At 45.5% G+C, this 18,170-nt stretch overlaps 1 protein-coding gene across 1 annotated transcript in view; it reads right to left on the reverse strand.

The window, feature by feature from the left end:
• Positions 1 to 3,638, reverse strand: part of CACHD1 (cache domain containing 1) — a 228,110-nt gene extending 224,472 nt beyond the window's left edge. The window contains exon 1 of the mRNA XM_030913272.1: positions 2,826 to 3,638. Coding sequence (XP_030769132.1) covers positions 2,826 to 3,023 — 198 coding nt within the window. The 5' untranslated portion in view covers positions 3,024 to 3,638. The remainder of the gene's footprint in view (positions 1 to 2,825) is intronic.
• Between the last annotated feature and the right edge of the window lie 14,532 nt (positions 3,639 to 18,170).

Below are 18,170 nucleotides of genomic sequence, written 5' to 3' on the forward strand. Positions count from 1 at the left end.
TTCAGCAGCAAAAGCAATATAAAAGTCTGAACGTTGACTTTTTACATATAAAGAGACCTATAGAACGTTTCTCATAAAGTGAGATGCTGTCCTGAAAGGCCTGTACTATGCTCAAAACACCAAGGTCAAATGAAAGGAGTCAATCCCTTAAGCAAGGGAAGACATTCTTTTCCAAAGAGACACAACTGTCCCCCTCTCCACCCACACCCCGATCATCTTCGTAGGAAGTCAGACCTTAAAGCCTACGTGAGACTTACCTCTGAAAAACAGATTAGCTCCACATCTAGAAAATCCAACATGCTGCAGAGAGGGCTATATAACCTACGCTTTAGGTAACTAAACCCACATAATTTCAGACCCACTGAACAAATTCCAAAGGTTTACAGATGAGAATGTGGGGCTCAAAATCTTTGTTCTGAGGTCAGAAATCTAACCTGCATTCGACTATTTTTTAACCAGTCTAACTAAATTAAAAAGAGACACTTTCTGCAATTTTCCCAGATAGAAGCAAGTGGCAGATCAATGTACAGCTCAAGAAGTAGAATTTAAATACAGTATGTGTGTCTCCTTTCAAAAAAGGAGAGAAGCCACTTCACATTTTGCCAGACAAAACCCTGTCCACAGGAGGTCTGTTTCCACAATGAGGTTGCAAAGGTGTTAGAAAGAGGCCAGTTGGGAGGAGATAAAGGGCCATTTGGGCACAAACCCCCCACCGATCAGAGCTTTTTTTCGAAGTGTCTCTTTTTCAACAGGGAAGCCTTTTAAAACTACATTTGCTTAGGATCCCTACCTGAATGACAATGTGTTGGGATCCAATTTCACCTTTTGTCAAGGACTGGGTGAGAAACAGTAAAACGGCTGTCAGCATCTTAGAAAAAGCAAGTCCTTAGCTTACAAGGAAAAGGCATGGTGGGGGGGCGAGTAGGGGAGAATCCTAAGATTTCTTGTCCGGCCCTAGTGATGGCGAGAAGGTGGCAAATGCCTACAAATCCTACAAGCAGAGTCCACAACTCCAATATATTAAGTTTCCTTTATTAAAAGAGGTGCCTCAATGCAAAACTACAATTCTGTTTGTGCTCTGAACGGAAACATTCACCACTATTTTTTTTAATCCTAGCTTTCCATCTTTTCTAAAAGTCACTTCACTCCTAAGAACTCAGCAATAATCAGAAATCAGAAAATGCATATGGACAAAATTGCAACTGAATCTGAACCTGAAAGATCGGCATAGTTGAATGATGCATCTTAAAAGCTTATCTATTATTATGCAAATCAAGAAAACCCAATTCCATTGCACTTCAGGGCCGGGTGTCTGCAAATAAATGCAAAATTACCTTTCAAAATCCATCCACTCTTCAGTCCTCAACGTCACCCTTAAAAATAACCCCAGTGGTCTTTCCCTACAGTAGAAAAGGTCTGTGGAACTTGCCTCAGGAAAATTGTAACCTTGTGGGAGGAGACTGGTGTGGGGAAGTGGAAAGAAGAAGGAGGAAGAAGGAAAAAGAAAAGAAGGAGGAGGAGAACAAGAAGGAGGAGAAGGAGGAAGTAGAAGGAAGAAAAAAAGAGAAGAGGAGGATGAGGAAGAAGAAGAAAGAAGAAACCTAAATCCCAAAAGTGACTTAAACACCTCTCCCGGTGGGAGGTAGAAGGAGTGATCACAATAAGATGGAAATCAGAAACCTATTCCAAGAACGCATTCTTGGAAACTTCGATCTTTCGAAGACCACATTCATCCCCATGATTGTTAGAATGTATAAGAGAATGGTGTTAATTTATCTAAGAATGTTATAGCAAAGGTTTCAGGCTGGGAATGTCATCTTAACCTCTCTTAATCTAGTGGGCCTTTATGGCCAAGTGGATTAAAATAACAGCGGGGAAGAATCTCCAGGTGGTTGGTGTTCAGCAATTTTTACTACTGTTGGTCGTGAGTAACATCATCAGGATTCCTTACTAGCCGCGGGCAGTTTTTCTGTTACCCTCCCTTCCTCTCCCGAGGAGGACGGACGTGATAAACAATTTGGAGAAATGGGAACCTTATTCACTTTGCTCCCTTTCTCCTCGACCCAAAAAGGCACACACGAAACAAAAATCATACAGCAGACAACACGCAAACCACAGCAGGATATGCGGAAAGCAACAAAAAGAGTCCCCCAGCAGGATTAGAGTCGGGAGTCTGCCCGGAATCTACCAGTCCAGCCCCTCCCCCCATGCTCCCGGGCGGGGAAAGGAGCGCGGAGCCCACTCGGAGGGCCGCTCTCCGCCGGGACCTAGGTGTCCCCGGGGCAGCTGCGTAGGCTGCGGCGCCTTCCCTCCCAGCGCCCATCGGTGCGCCTCGGTCAGGGGGACGCGAGGACGCGGCCAAGCGGGTAGGGTGGGGAGTTCGGAAAATCGTCCGAGCCAGACGGGGCTGGCTGCTCTGGGATGGGGACACAAGGAGGGAGGGGAGTTTGCAGGGGTGGCAGGGTGAAAACAAGCCTGCATGGGAAATGTGTGCAAATTAGAAAAGAGGTGCGAGGAAACTGAAGAATCCTTGACGAGATGAAGGAGCTGGTACTCAGAAGACGGGGGCTGTGCAGGGTCAAGTGGGTTCCGTGCAAAGGGCAGGGAATTCTGCAGAGAAGGGCAGAGGTAGACGAGTGCATGGAAGAAGAGTTGGTGTATTGTCAGGGGGTCTGCACAGAGGACAGAGGGGTCCGACGGGAAGCCGGGTTCTGTGCATGCAAGGAGCCGATGCACACAGTCCAGGGGACTTGTACCGGGGAGTAGGATGGGGCTTTGCGCAAAGGAGAAAGGCGGGATGTCTGGCCAGCTCGGGGGCCACTTACCTGCATGGTGACGACCCCCAGCTCCTCGACCGCCAGCCTGCGCATCTGGCTCGCCAGCACTTGCGCCTCGTCCAGGATGGAGAAATCGGCTTCGGCCCCGGCGCCCAGAAGCCAGCATGCGACCAGGCAGAGCAGCCAGAGGGGCGGCCGCAGCGCCCGGGCCCCGGCAGTCTCCTCTTCCTCCGGCTGGCGGGCCATGCTGCCTCCCCCAACTCCCCGCCGACGGGCTCCGGGCGCAGGGAAGCGGGCCGCGGGAGGTGCGCCCAGGGCCCGCTCGGCGCACCCCGCAAAACTTTCTTCCTCTGCTGCAGGCTCGGCTCTGCGTCGCGGTGGCGGCGGCTCGCAAACTTAGGAGGCGCCCGGCTACAGCGCCGGAGCGCGGGCGGCCACCATCGCGGGGCTCCGCGGCGGTGGGTGGAGGAGGCGGCCGCCCGAGCTATCCCCGGAGCCCGGCGCCCACACGGCCCCCGCGGCGCAGAGGGCGTCTCCGAGAGCCGGGGCGCCCGCAGGCCGGGGTGCGCGGGCCCCGGGGCTGACAGTCGGAATTGGAGTCGGAGTCGGAGCCCGAGCCGAGCCGCGGGGCTCTCGCTTCCTGCGAGTCCCGGCGCAGCTAGCAGGCAGCGGCGAGGGCGGGCGGCGGCCCCGGGGAGGAGGAGCGGCGGCCGGGCTGCGAGGCTGGGGCAGCCACCCGAGCGAGGAGGGAAAGGGGAGGCTTCACAAACCCACACAACTGAAAGAAAGAAAGCAAGCCGTGGGGAAAGGGAAGCGTCTGGTGCCACCACGCTGCGCTCCGGCTCTGTGCACTTCCCGGCTGGGCCGCCGCGGCGGCTGCGGTGATTTATGGAACTAGCGAGAGAGGCGGAGAAATTCCCCCGGTTGCCCCTCCTCTCTCTCCCTGGCTCCCGCCTCAGAACCTGCCCCCCGGGAAGCCGGGGGCTGGGGACCAGCCTCTCTCTCTGCTCTGGGACCGGCCCAGCCCGGGCAGGGGAGCCCACGGACCTTCCCGTGGCTGGAGAGGTAGACCCCCGCCAGCGTTCCCCGCCTCCGTCCGCGCCAGGGAGCCCACCCGGCCCAGGTTCCACCCATCGAAAAGTCCTTTAAGTTCTAGGACGCTGGCTGTCTGCCTGGAAGCGGTTGGGGAAGAAGGGGACTGCCATGTGTAGGTCCACTCCCTCTCCTCGATGTTATTCATCACAATGGCTAGCTAGCGTTCCACCCACAGATTTCTGTTGGAACCAGCCACCGTGTGCCCGGCACCGGGCTCGGGGGTGTGCACATTATCATGTAATCTCCGCGACATGCCATAGGAGATACGTATCTTTATCCCAATTTTTTAGGTAACAAAGACAGGCTTAGAGAGGTGGAATAAATTGCCAAAGGTCACCCAGGGGATAAGAAACAAATCCAGAGTTTAAGCACAAGTCTTACTCCAAGGCTCTTGCTCCTAAACACGACACAGTTCCTCTGTCTGTCTTTGGAAATGAACCATCTGATCCCATCAAAAACAAGAAAAAAAAAAAGAAAGAAGAAAGAAAGAGAGAGAGAGAGAGAGAGAGAGAGAGAGAGAGAGAGAGAGAGAGAGAGAGAGAGAGAGAGAGAGAAAGAAAGAAAGAAAGAAAGAAAGAAAGAAAGAAAGAAAGAAAGAAAGAAAGAAAGAAAGAAAGAAAGAAAGAAAGAAAGAAAGAAAGAAAGAGAAAGAAAGAAAGAAAGAAAGAGAACGACTGAACCGGAGTCCACCGCGCACACACCTGTTCTGCCTAGCATGGAGAGGCAAGGTTAGCCTTCCTGTTTGTCCCTGACTCCTGGCTCAGGCTCGCTGAGAAATCACCTGTTGGAAGCACCTGGAACAAGTCAACCGGGTGTGTGTGGAGAACAGCCACTCTCCCTTCCAAGCCCTGTGTGGTTGCTGCTTGCAAGTTCCTGGAGAACAGAGCCGACACTGGCAAGTTAAAGGACTAGTCCAGGGTTACCTAGCAGAGGTGATAGCAGGATTAGAACCTGGATTTCGGGCTCTTTTCATTTTACACCAAAACCTTCTGTTTTACATCTTTGACTATATTGTATTAAAAAAAATCATCTTGCCGGGCGTGGTGGCTCAAGCCTGTAATCCCAGCACTTTGGGAGGCCGAGACGGGCGGATCACAAGGTCAGGAGATCGAGACCATCCTGGCTAACACGGTGAAACCCCGTCTCTACTAAAAAATACAAAAATCTAGCCGGGCGAGGTGGCAGGCGCCTGTAGTCCCAGCTACTCGGGAGGCTGAGGCAGGAGAATGGCGTAAACCCGGGAGGCGGAGCTTGCAGTGAGCTGAGATCCGGCCACTGCACTCCAGCCTGGGCGACAGAGCGAGACTCTGTCTCAAAAACAAAAACAAAAACAAAAACAAACAAAAAAAACCCACTCATCTTCTCTTGTAAGCTCTCCCTGGCCCATTTCTACCTCATTGTGATCATTTCTCTATTCTCAACTCCCCTGCTAATTTTTGTATTTTTAGTAGAAAGAGGGTTTCACCATGTTGGCCAGACTGGTTTCGAACTCCTGACCTTAGGTGATCCACCTGCCTCAGCCTCCCAAAGTGTGGGATTACAGGTGTGAGCCACTGTGCCCGGCCTGTGATGTTTATTTTACATACTAAGGCAAGCATGTTGAGTGTGGGGACCAATCCCTTCACCTCCACATCATCCACACAAGCACATAGTAGTACTGGAAAATTTATTCTTGAGTTAATAATGGGATAAAAACCTACCTGTGTGTCTTCTATTCCTGGAGTTGAGCAGACATTTGTTAGAAAGATGATCCTTTAACTTGTTTTTTTTAATTGTTGTACCTTTGACATGACACTCAGCAAGACAAAGCATATTAGTTCATGTGATTAGTTGAAGAGTACAGAACAAAAGTAATAATGACAGCTAGCATTATTTTTTGTATTCGATTCTTTAAGTTTACCATTGCCAAGGTGTCACACATCTCACATAAACTCCTTCCGAAATGCCTTCACAATAGGCATTTATTGCCCATCTTTTATATGTTGGTATTTCTTGAGGTCCTATTTCTTGGGATTCTAATCCACTGTCACCTTTTTTTCACTCTGAGGTTCTTCTTTTTGAGGACTCTCAACCACACCTATGCCTTCAATTATCATTAAAACACTAGAGTTTGTCATACTTCTAAATAAAGCTCAACCTGGATCTCCATTTTTCTAGCAAGTTCCTGACTTCTCTACTAGATATACCTGAATGAAAACTCATTACTGCTTTCCCCCATGTTCCACCTAAATCCACGTCTGGCTGCAAATCTAGGTGGATGTTACCCACTCTGCAAACTAGGTACCACTCTCTATCCACCCCAGCTCCCAACATATCTCCCGTGTCCATCCGCCACTCTCCATCTGCATCCCACGGCCTGATTTCAGTTCCTCATCGCAGCTCGCCTGTATTATGACCAGTCTCCTCATGGGTCTCCGTGCAGTCTCTCTGTTCCCCCTCATTCTATTCTTCACATAGAAGTCAAAATCAACTTTCTAAAAGTCAAATCTCAACTTGTCATTCACTAATCTAAACATTTCTGATGCACCATCACAGATAAGTAAACTTAACAAACAAAGCCCTTTGTGCTCTGGCCTGTTTGCTCTTCTGGCCTTATTGTAGCCACTGTGCCCCTCAGTTTCCTCACTACTCCTAGAAAACACCTTTCTGGCATCCTCAAAAGTCTTCCCCTTCTCTCTACTTGCTAGGTCCCCTATTCAGCTGAGGTGTCCAGAGGTGTCATTTCTGTGACACCTACCCCCACAGAGTTTACGGCTCCTCCTTTGGTGCTCCAAAACTCTTGGTTCTTCTCTCAGCACTTAAATGTCCCCCCAGCACTTAACAAGCAGCATTGTGATTTTCCACTTGAAAGCTTTGATTTCTCCACCTTGTTTCTCAAAGTGTGATCCAGCAAACACACTAGCCTCAGGACACTTAATAAACTACAAATCCTGTGCTCTATTCCAGGTCTACTAAAGCAGAATCTTTGGAGGTGGGGGTGGGTCCTGGAATATGCATTTTATAGACCCCCTTCCCTGCCCTGACATTAGTCTTATGAACCACTGCTGGACTGCAAGCAAGCTTGCCAGAATGGTAACTTATGCATCCTGGAGCTCTATTTAGCCCAGTGTCTACAGCCAGGAGGTTCTCAGTACCCAGAAAGGAACATGTGGCTATTCCTATGTTACCAACAGAGAAAAGCCTGAAAGAAATAAAGTTACTTGCCCAAGGTAATACAACTTTTAGATGGTGGTGTCAGTATGCAAATCTGGGCCTTCAAACACCAAACCAAAAGCTCTGAGCTACTAGTATGACGTCAGAGAGAACATTTACCCACATGTATACTGGTACGTGATACACCAATAAAACCTTACTGTGTGGTAAACTGCCAATCCTTAATGTTCCTCATCCATATAAGTGAAATTGTCCTACCCATCAACCTCTGCTCAGTACTAGTCGATTCTTTCCCTGCAGGGGTCAACTGATAGGACCAGGGTAGATATGTGACATCAAGGCAACCAATCTATAGCACCTAAGGCATGGCAGAAATATTACTTGGGACAAGTCTTCATTCTAAAAAATTTTAGTTAGGAAATACTGAGGAAAAAGCAGTTAGAAGTAGTAGTTAAAACTACAAGGACATGAGAGGGGGCCATGGGAACCATGAATCTCATAATGTATATAGCAGGAAATTTATAGGCATATATATATATGTACACACACAAACACACACCTATATAAACAGATGTATATACATGGCTATATATTCCCTGACATGCACACACATATATGTATGTATACACCTCTGTATACATATATATGTACACAGATATACATATAGAATAAATATAGCTGTTAGATGGCCGTATATGAATACACATATATGTGTGTGTATATTTATGCATATATATATATGCATGTGTGTATATTTATGTATGTGTGTATATTTATGTCTGTATATGTATATATACATATGTGTGTATGTGTATATTTATGTATATATACACACATATACACAGACACAAACACACACACATAGTCATATAGCAAAGCTGAGAGTGTGAATCTTGGGCTCAGATGAATCTTGGACAAAATCTGGGTTTGGATCCCAAGAACAATACTTCTTAGCGGTCATCTCTATAAAACTAAACTTCTCTTAGCCTCAGTTGCTTCATCTGTACAATGTAAATAATGCTACCTAAAGTTTTTGTGAAAAGGCACATAAAACATTTTGCAAAGGACCTGGCACATAGATACATCCAATAAGTAGCAATGTGACTCTGCAAGCTGAAGCTGTGAAGGAGCAAATCCCATGAATGAGCTAAGAAAGCCAATCACAGACAGGGGAGAGTGGAGTACATAGAACCTATGGCCTGTAACAGAGATTGTCACCAAGAGCCAGAACTGACTTGATTTCAGAATTTTCTCATTCCAAATCCAGTCTACATGTTCTATTAATAACAGACCCTTTTCTTCTGTCTTTCGTCTTGATATAACTTTATAGATATGTTCAATCATCCGTTCTATACAGAGAGGACACTATTGACTGTGCAGCTGTTTGAACTACAAAATAATGAAAAGACTGGTAAGTGGGTCACAACTGTCCCTAGAAGACCATAGATCACCGTGAAACTTGTCTGATGATTTTATCTTCTCCACAGAGTAATCCTCTACCCCTTGCTTATGACTGAGTTGGACACTTGTTCATTATCTGCTTCCTCTCCAGAAGCTCTAGCAATTAACATTGCAATTGTCTATTTGCAAGTCTGTTTTCTCCATCTTAATGTTTCTCATGGTGTGTTGCATCAACCACCTATGGAGGAATGACTTATCAGGAACTATGTCTGCTTTATTCACTGCCACAGAGTCTAACATAGTTCTAGACCCAGAGTAGAAACCTGAGAATTGTTGAACCAAACAACTGGGGGAAAGATTAGAAAAATCCATGAATCATTAACTCTGATGCAAGGAGCCACACTAACAATTTTGCTCCTTAACTGCTAAAGAATAACCAAGAGTCCTCATCAAACTGGCTGCTCTTCCATATTTTGGGAAGTACAAAGCTATACTTCCCAAAAGCTGTATTCAGTGATAGATCACCTCATGGTACCCGTTGTCCAACATCTTCATCACAGAAAAACTCTATGTGAAATTGTTTTGAGGAACTCTTGACCAGATTTCCAGAAATGTGGTATGGAGTTCCCAAGCTACCATGATTCCCTTTGCATGCTCTGAGGTGGACATAAGACCTAAGTTAGCAACAAATTCTCAGCCTAATGCTACAGGCAGGTCTCCCATTCAAAACAATAACTGGGCTGGGTGCAGTGGTTCAAGTTTGTAATCCCAGCACTTTGGGAGTCTGAGGTGGGTGGATCACTTCAGCTCAGGAGTTCAAGACCAGCCTGGCCAACATGGTGAAATTCCGTCTCTACTAAAAGTACACAAATTATCTGGGTGTGGTGGTGCGCACCTATAATCCCAGCTGCTTGGGAAGCTGCAACGGGAGAATCGCTTGAACCCAGGGGGCGGAGGTTGCAGTGAGCCAAGATCATGCCACTGCATTCCAGCCTGGGTGACAGAATGAGACTCTGTATCAAAAATAAATAAATAAATAAATAAATAAATAAATAAATAAAAATAAAATGATAACTGGCTGCAAACTATATTGAACCTGTGAACTCGGGGAGCTCAGGAGAATGGAACTGGTAACTCCAAGGGCAGAAATTAACACTCACTTATTAATTTCTAGCAGACTACAAATCTCAGCCAGTGCGACTTATGTTTTTTTTTTTTTTTTTTAATTTTTAAGTTTAAAAAAAAATCTTTTTTTGAGGCTTGGTCTCTCTCTGTCACCCAGGCTGGACTGCAGTGGTGCAGTCATGGCTCACTGCAGCCTCGAAATCCCTGGCTCAAATGATCCTCCCACGTCAGCTTCCCAAAGTGCTGGGATCACAGGCATGAGCTGCCATGCCCAGGAACTTATTGTTAAATAAATGGAAATGGCTAATGGTCTAGACTGAATCTTAGAACACAGACTGTCTCTATTTTTCACATTCCTCCTGCTGATTTAAAAAATCATCAGATTTCCCATTTCCCTTCAAACTGGGAGCTAGTAAAGATTGAACAACAGTAAGAGATACAAGTTACTAAGACCCTTCTATGGTTAGGTGCTGTATATGACACACAGCATATCATTTCTTTCTTTTTTTCCCCCCCTTGAGATGGCACCTCACTCTTGAGATGGCACCTCGCTCTATCAGCCAGGCTGGAGTGCAATGGCAGGATCCTGGCTCACTGCAACCACTGCTTCCCAGGTTCAACAGATTCTCCTGCCTCAGCCTCTTAAATAGCTGGGACTATAGGTGCCTGCCACCATGCCCATCTAATTTTTGTATTTTTAGTAGAGACAGGGTTTCACCATGTTGGCCAGGCTGGTCTCGAACTCCTGACTTCAGATGATCCACCTGCCTCGGCCTCCCAAAGTGTTGAGATTACAGGCATGAGCCACCATGCCTGGCCTCATTTCTTAATCTCTTAGTATGTTTCCTATGTTCTATCGTTTAAGCATCAAAATGGGGAAGATAAGATCATTGCAATATTATACACAGGGAAACGGAGGTTCAGAAAGGTAAAATAACTTGACCAAGATTATATATGGAAACAATATTAATAGCTAATATTAATAGTTATCTATTAATAGTTACCTCATGATCCTCCTGTCTTGGCCTTCCAAAGTGCTGGGATTACTGGTGTGAGCCACCATGCCCAGCCGGCATCTTAACATTAGTATTCTTTCCCTCAGCTCACAGCACTGACTAGCAGACCCACTTCCTGCCTGACCACCCTCAGGGGTGGAGACACACAAGGGCAACTTGAGCATATCAAGGTTGAAATAAAAAAGTCATCCTTACAATAGACACTGAGAGCTACTAGAGGAGGTAGAAAAGGGGTGCTGTGAGCTGTAACACTATCTCCCGGGTACTATGCTCACTACCTGGTGATGGGATCATCCATACCCCAAACCCCAGCATCACACAACATACCCATCTAACAAACCCGCACATGTACTTCCCTAAATCTAAAATAAAAGTTGAGATTTTTTTTTTTTTTTTTTTTTTTTTTTGAGGCGGAGTCTCGCTCTGTCACCCAGGCTGGAGTGCAGTGGCCGGATCTCAGCTCACTGCAAGCTCCACCTTTCGGGTTCATGCCATTCTCCTGCCTCAGCCTCCCGAGTAGCTGGGACCATAGGCGCCCGCCACCTCGCCCGGCAGTTTTTTTTTTGTATTTTTTTAGTAGAGAGGGGGTTTCACCGTGTTAGCCAGGATGGTCTTGATCTCCTGACCTTGTGATCCGCCCACCTCGGCCTCCCAAAGTGCTGGGATTACAGGCTTAAGCCAATGCGCCCGGCTGGCTTACCTTTTTTTCATATGTCTAAATAAGGATGTTTCACAACTTTCCATGAAAACACTATGCCAATATGATTAATATTAAAATATCAAATTCACCTTCATCCTTCCTGTGGAGTTTTCTACCCAGTTTCTCTGCCCATCACCACAAGAGCACAAACATTGTTATTCACATGTTCTGTTTACCACTTAGCACATGGCGGGTGTTTAATTAGTGTCACAAGAGTAATCATAACATACAGAAGGTGGAAGAAAAAGTCATGTATTTTTAATAAAAGAGTGTGACAGTAATTTTATTTTTAGCAACACACTCAACTTAAATGTGATTTCTTATTTATATTAACTTTGCCTTTTCCATGTCACATCAGCAACAGGAAAAAAAGTAAGTTTATGTCATAGTCAAAAAGGTATTTTTTCACAATTCTACTTTGGTCATTCATTCATTCAGCCAAGAAATAATCTAGGGCCCACTATATGCCAGGTACTGTGGTTATTATTACTCCAAACTTAGTTGAACCCTGAAAGATGCACTCAGTGCCCCTCAACTTTCTTCCTCAGAAGTTACAGAGTGTTCTGCTGTTGTCCACTGTTCCTCATGACTGCCTAACATCCCATTCCTGGCCCAGTTCTCGTGTGCCACTATGGAGCAGAGGTGATTTGCCATATATTTAACAACTGCTTCAGCATCAGAATGGACATTGGCTGGACACAGCATGCCTTCCCCCTGCTATCCTCCCATATGCCCTGCCTCTGGGCTCTGGTGCTGACATCTACACCCAACATCACTGGGAGCTCACATAGGGACCACATGTCTGCTCAACTCTCATCCTCATTTAGTCCTTCCAGAAATTTGGAAGACACAATTATTATCCCCATTTTAGAGATGAGAAAGCTAAAGAACAAAGTGGGATTCACACACAGACTGTGTGGCTCCAGGCACCAAATTTGTCATCACTGTGTTAAACTGCCAAGAGTCACCCCCTGAGTGGAATGGCTTTCTGTCAATAATAACCATCAATAGTAACAATAACAACAGACGGTGATAACAATGCCTGTGGTTATGGCTGAGACTGCTAGTTATCACTGAATATGGAAACTCTCTTTCTTTTATACTAATAAAGTCCTTAATTTTTAGCCAGACAAAAGGCTCCCTGTCACAAAGGGTACATTTCCCAACTCTTCTTACAAGTCTGCACAGTCAAGTGACTAAGTTCTGGCCAGTGGGATGAAATAGAAGTGGAATAGTTTCCAGGAACTTTTTGTCTAACAGTGGCCTTGAACTTTTTGGACAGCATTTCAACCATAAGAAATACATATTATGACCAGGCACGGTGGTCATAATACACGGTGATTACACGGTGGCTCACACCTGTAATCCCAGGACTTTGGGAGGCTGAGGCAGGCAGATCACAAGGTCAGGAGTTCAAGACCAGCCTGGTCAACATGGTGAAACCCTGTCTCTACAAAATATACAAAAATTAGCTGGGCGTGGTGGTGTGTGTCTGTAATCCCAGCTACTCAGGAGGCTGAGGCAGGAGAATCACTTGAACCCGGGAGGTGGAGGTTGCAGTAAGCCAAGATCACACCATTGCACTCCAGCCTGAGCAACAGAGCAAGACTCCATCTCAAAAGAAAGAAGGAAGGAAGGAAGGAAGGAAGGAAGGAAGGAAGGAAGGAAGGAAGGAAGGAAGGAAGGAAGGAAAGAAAGAATTATATTACATTTTTATCACTTATACACTCATATATTTCTGAAACAAGTTCCGTGTAGAAACATCTTTACTCGGTGGTACAGTCTGATAGCTTCTATTCTATTCCATTTCATTTATTAAAGTTACCTATCATACTGACTTGCCAACCCACTGGTAAGTCATGACCCACGATTTTAAAATCATGGCTTTACCAGACAATGTCTATATGCTCCTCTCTCTCTTTTTTTTCTTTGTCCATTTTACCATCTGCCTCCTGAAACTCAGATGCCCCATTTGGGACCATGAGCTCAAGCCATACACAAAGCAGTATCAAGATGGAAGATGCCTGGGATTCTGTTGGGATAAAGCCCCATCAGAGACCTAAATCACCTACCTGGGCTTTTACAGGACAGAAACACGAGTTTCTTCCTTATGTAAGCCACAGTTATCTGAATTTTCTGTCCCTCATGGACAAAGCTAACTCTAACTGATTGTGTAAATGAATTGTGCGTTTGTTTTGAGCTTCATTTCTCTCTATTCTCCTGCTTTACCTTCTATTGCAGAGCGGCTGAGTCCTGGGTTCAGATAGTGGCTTGTGGTGATGGGAGACAAGAGAGCAGGGGGAAAAGAAACCCAGGTGTTTCTCCCTTTCCTTTCTGCCTTAGGTGCAGGTGTCTTCCCAGCAATAGCCACGTCTCCTCCGTGGTCCCAGTTCCCACTGGACATGGTTTCACCTTTTCTTGGGTCACCTCAGCTGTTGGTCTCTGTAACACCATTCCCTCCCTTTATCTCTGCAGCATAGGGACAGCAGTGGCTTCCTGATCTCTGAATTTCCTCACTGTACCTTTTTGCTTTCAGTTCTCCCAGGCCCCAGTTAACGAATTCCCTGCATTAAATTTCCTCTGGTCTAAATTTTTGGAAATAGTTGAAGTTTTCCTGACCAGGCCCTGAGTCTCAATAATATATTACACACAGCATGTTAGGTGAAATTTCTCATTTCCACCTCACCTGGCAAGGTAGGCACTATTCTTCTCCCCACTCCCTCCTTAGAAACTGAGTTCCAGAAAAGTGATATGGCCTGCTGAGGTCATGTGGTAAGTGGAGGAACGTCCATCTCCAAAGCCACTACCTGCATATCCAACTTTCAAGGAGGTTGATCCTGTTTAGAATTTTTCTAGCGTTAGAAAAGTAATCATTGTATCATGTTAGTTTGCAAAGGCCTAGACACAAAAGCTATTCATATGACATCACTCCATGTCACCTAGGTAGGTGGTCTCCATCCTCCAAATACCTTCTGCAAGCAGGCTGATGTCCTTTAACTTCTCTCTGCCTTGGAAAAAGTTTCCAGCCTTCCTTAAGGTCCCTCCCCAGTCTGGGTTAGGAGAGGGCTTTATGTTCCTTCACATCAGAGTCTTAATTATTATTAAAGGACTGCATTTACTCATTCATAAAATGTTTATTGAGTGCTTAGTATGTGCCTAAGAGCTAAGGTCTGAGGCAAAGTAAATGTGAATGAGACCCAGTTCTTATACTCAAAGAGCTCATTGTCTAGGAGAGGAGACAGGAATATACAATAATGGAAGCATACATATAAGAATTTGGTGGTGGGGCGCGGTGGCTCACGCCTGTAATCCCAGAACTTTGGGAGGCCAAGGTGTGCGGATCATGAGGTCAGGAGTTCAGGACCAGTCTGGCCAACATGGTGAAATCCTGTCTTTACTAAAAATACAAAAAATTAGTCAAGCATGGTGGCAAATGCCTGTAATCCCAGCTATTCAGGAGGCTGAGGCAGGAAAATCACTTGAACCCAGGAGGCAGAGATTGCAGTGAGCCGAGACCATGCCACTGTACTCCAGCCTGGGCAACAGAGTGAGACTCTGTCTCAAAAAAAAAAAAAAAAAAAGAAAGGAAAAAAAAAAAAGAAAAGAAAAGAAAAAGAAAGAAAGAAATTATTCGGTGAAATCTGGCACAATAACAGCATAAATGGAGAAGTGGATCTTGAGCTGGTTCTTTTTTTTTTTTTTTTTTTTTTTGAGGCGGAGTCTCGCTCTGTCGCCCGGACTGGAGTGCAGTGGCCAGATCTCAGCTCACTGCAAGCTCCGCCTCCCGGGTTTACGCCATTCTCCTGCCTCAGCCTCCCGAGTAGCTGGGACTACAGGCGCCCGCCACCTCGCCCGGCTAGTTTTTGTATTTTTTTTTAGTAGAGATGGGGTTTCACCGTGTTAGCCAGGATGGTCTCGATCTCCTGACCTCGTGATCCGCCCGTCTCGGCCTCCCAAAGTGCTGGGATTACAGGCTTGAGCCACCGCGCCCGGCCGAGCTGGTTCTTGAAGACTAAGGAGTTTGTGAGGTGAAGGGGATTCAAAGAACGTTTCAGGCTGAAAGAAGCAACCTCTGCAAAGGTACAAAGACATGAAATGGTTCATTTGTATCAAATGGGGGTCTGTAGCTTATACCTCAATATGGACTTCAGTACTTTTATATTTACCCAAATGTGTGTGTGTAAATATATATACACGTTTTTCTGCCACAGATGCATACATATTTAACTATATACATATACTTTATGTCAATGTTATGTATGCTACATGTTTGTAAGTAAATATACACAGAAATTACACATACCATATGCATACTATGTATGTAAATAGACATATATATCTTTTTCATTTTTTCCCCCTTTTGCCATTATATTAACCTAACTCACGGAATAAAACAATAAAGACAAACAGAAGAATTAATGTACATCATCAAAGTAAAAAAATCTAATTGCATGGACTATATCTGTTACTGCATTTACCACACTAAGAAATATTTAAGGAAGAATGATTGAAATATAAGCCATAGACACCTAGCTTTGTACAAAGACATTCCTTCATAGGGAAAAGCCTAAATTGACCTTGACGGGTCAAGTTCCTTTCTGGAATACTCATGAAGAATGTGTCCCATACTTGTTAACATTTCAGCTGAAAGTAAGATGTGAATAATAAGGGATATTTTCCATTAAGGCTAGAGTCAGTTCAAATCTATGAATTTGCAAAATGACAGTCTGTCCAAAGTTCTTTTTGCTCAGAGTAGCACGACTCAGGAAGAAAGAAAGAAACAACCCAATATGATGCTGCCCAGAATTCTCTATGGAGGCCTTTTGCTGATTTCCATCCACCCCTCATTTTAACCTAGCCTCCCATGCTGGTGCTAATTCAGGGAGGCTTCTCTGCTGCCTTGTGTCTAACTCAGCTCTCCAATCAGCTGAGCTGGCCTCTGGACAGATGATAGTGCAACACGGCAGTAGCTTGTGCATTATTTTATTCTTTACATATTATCTTATCTCTCCAATTAGTTTGCAAGGGTTCTAAAGACAAGCAGTCTCTCATATACTCAGTTCTTTTGAAACAATTACAGTGTTTCCTAAAAATACTTCCCAGTAGGTTCCCCTCCTTGGTTTTCTAATTGTTTGTTTTTTTCTTTTTCTTCTTTTTAGATGGAGTTTCACACTTGTTGCCCAGGCTAGCGTGCAATGGCACTATCTTGGCTCACTGCAACCTCTGCCTCCCCGGTTCAAGTGATCTCTTGCCTCAACCTCCTGAGTAGCTGGGATTACAGGCACCCACCACCACGCCTGGCTAATTTTTTGTATTTTTAGTAGAGACAGGGTTTTACTGTGTTGGCCAGGCTGGTCTCAAACTCCTGACCTCAAGTGATCCACCCACCTCAGCCTCCCAAAGAACTGGGATTACAGGCATGAGCCGATGCGCCTGGCTGGTTTTCCAGTTTTCTTTTGCCATTCTGGCATCAGAAAAAGGAACAAATAAATTATCTTGGGGAGGAGGAGAACATGATGTAGGGGAAAGCCCTTTTAGACAGGAACAGAAGAAAAAGATAGTTCTTTGACACCAAGAAGTAGGGCTTTGGAGGAGAGAAGGTAAGGAAAGGAAATGAGACATATATGCCTGGCTGTCTTCTATTGACCTAAAACCCCAGAGGGCAAGGGTGAAAAGTCACTGGAACATAAGCAGATAGGTTTGAGGAGACACAAAGCTGTGAGACTTGTCCTTGCTTCTCTGGGAAGTAGCTCTGCGTTAATGACAGCACCACCAAGCTGTAAAGTAGAGATGGCAGAGAGGAATAGCAAGGTGGAAGATGAGCGATCTCCCTTGCTTCATAAGAAGCCCTGGTTAGCAAGGAGAGAATTCCTAGGCTTCCTGTGGACCCAGAAAAGGCTGTGGAAGAGAGCAGGAAGGTGAGCCATGTCCACGATCTCCCCACAATCTTGTTGGATGAAACTGCACCAGGAATCAGAAGCTCCCTGGTTCTGCCTCTTTGGAGTTCCTAATGCCTAAAGGATGGGGAGGAAAGTCCCAAGAGAGCAGTTGAAAATGGGCCATCTGATAGAGTTGGCAGCAAGATGCCACCAGCATCAGAGACAAGAACACATGAAGACACCTGTAGCTAGAGCTATCACGGAATAGACCAGATGTTTCTTTAGCTGACAACTGTAGCAGTGGGTGCAGGCCAGATGCCAGGGATGAGAGCAGAACAGTTGCACCATGTCAGAGGCTGTCAAAGACCCAGGGGACAGGATGGGGACCAAGTACCCCTCTATCACCAGAATGATAGGTGAGTTATCCTTCAACCAGCTAACTCTGGAAGAAGAGGTAAAAAAGGATACCCCTGAGTGGGGAGTATTTACCTGAAAGACAGCAAATTTAAACTGAAGAGACTAATTTAATGGAAAAATATACTGTTTGTATATGCATTTAAGTAAATTTTTCCTTTTGCCTTGTGGGATTAGGGCTACTGAAGAACTTTAAATTCATCAGAGATAATTTAAAAGTTATAAGTCTCTCATATACTCTGAGTTTTGGGTGCAAAACGTTTACCTTGGCTAGGTGTGGTGGCTCAAGCCTATAATCCCAGCACTTTGGGAGGCTGACGCGGGCAGATTACCTGAGGTCAGGAGTTCAAGACCAGCCTGGCCAACATGGTGAAATCCCATCTCTACTAAAAATGCAAAAATTAGCTGTGCGTGGTGGTGGTGGGTGCCTGTAATCCCAGCTACTTGGGGTGCTGAGGCAGGAGAGTTGCTTGAACCCAGTAGACAGTGGTTGCAGTGAGCCGAGATCGTGTCACTGCACTCCAGCCTGGGCAACAGAGCGAGACTCTGTCTAAAAAAAAAAAAGTTTTCCTTAGCTACATTTATTAGTAGGGTGTGGCTCAGAGAACCT

Source organism: Rhinopithecus roxellana, chromosome 12, assembly GCF_007565055.1.
Source record: "Rhinopithecus roxellana isolate Shanxi Qingling chromosome 12, ASM756505v1, whole genome shotgun sequence".
In the NCBI taxonomy this organism is placed as follows: domain Eukaryota; kingdom Metazoa; phylum Chordata; class Mammalia; order Primates; family Cercopithecidae; genus Rhinopithecus; species Rhinopithecus roxellana.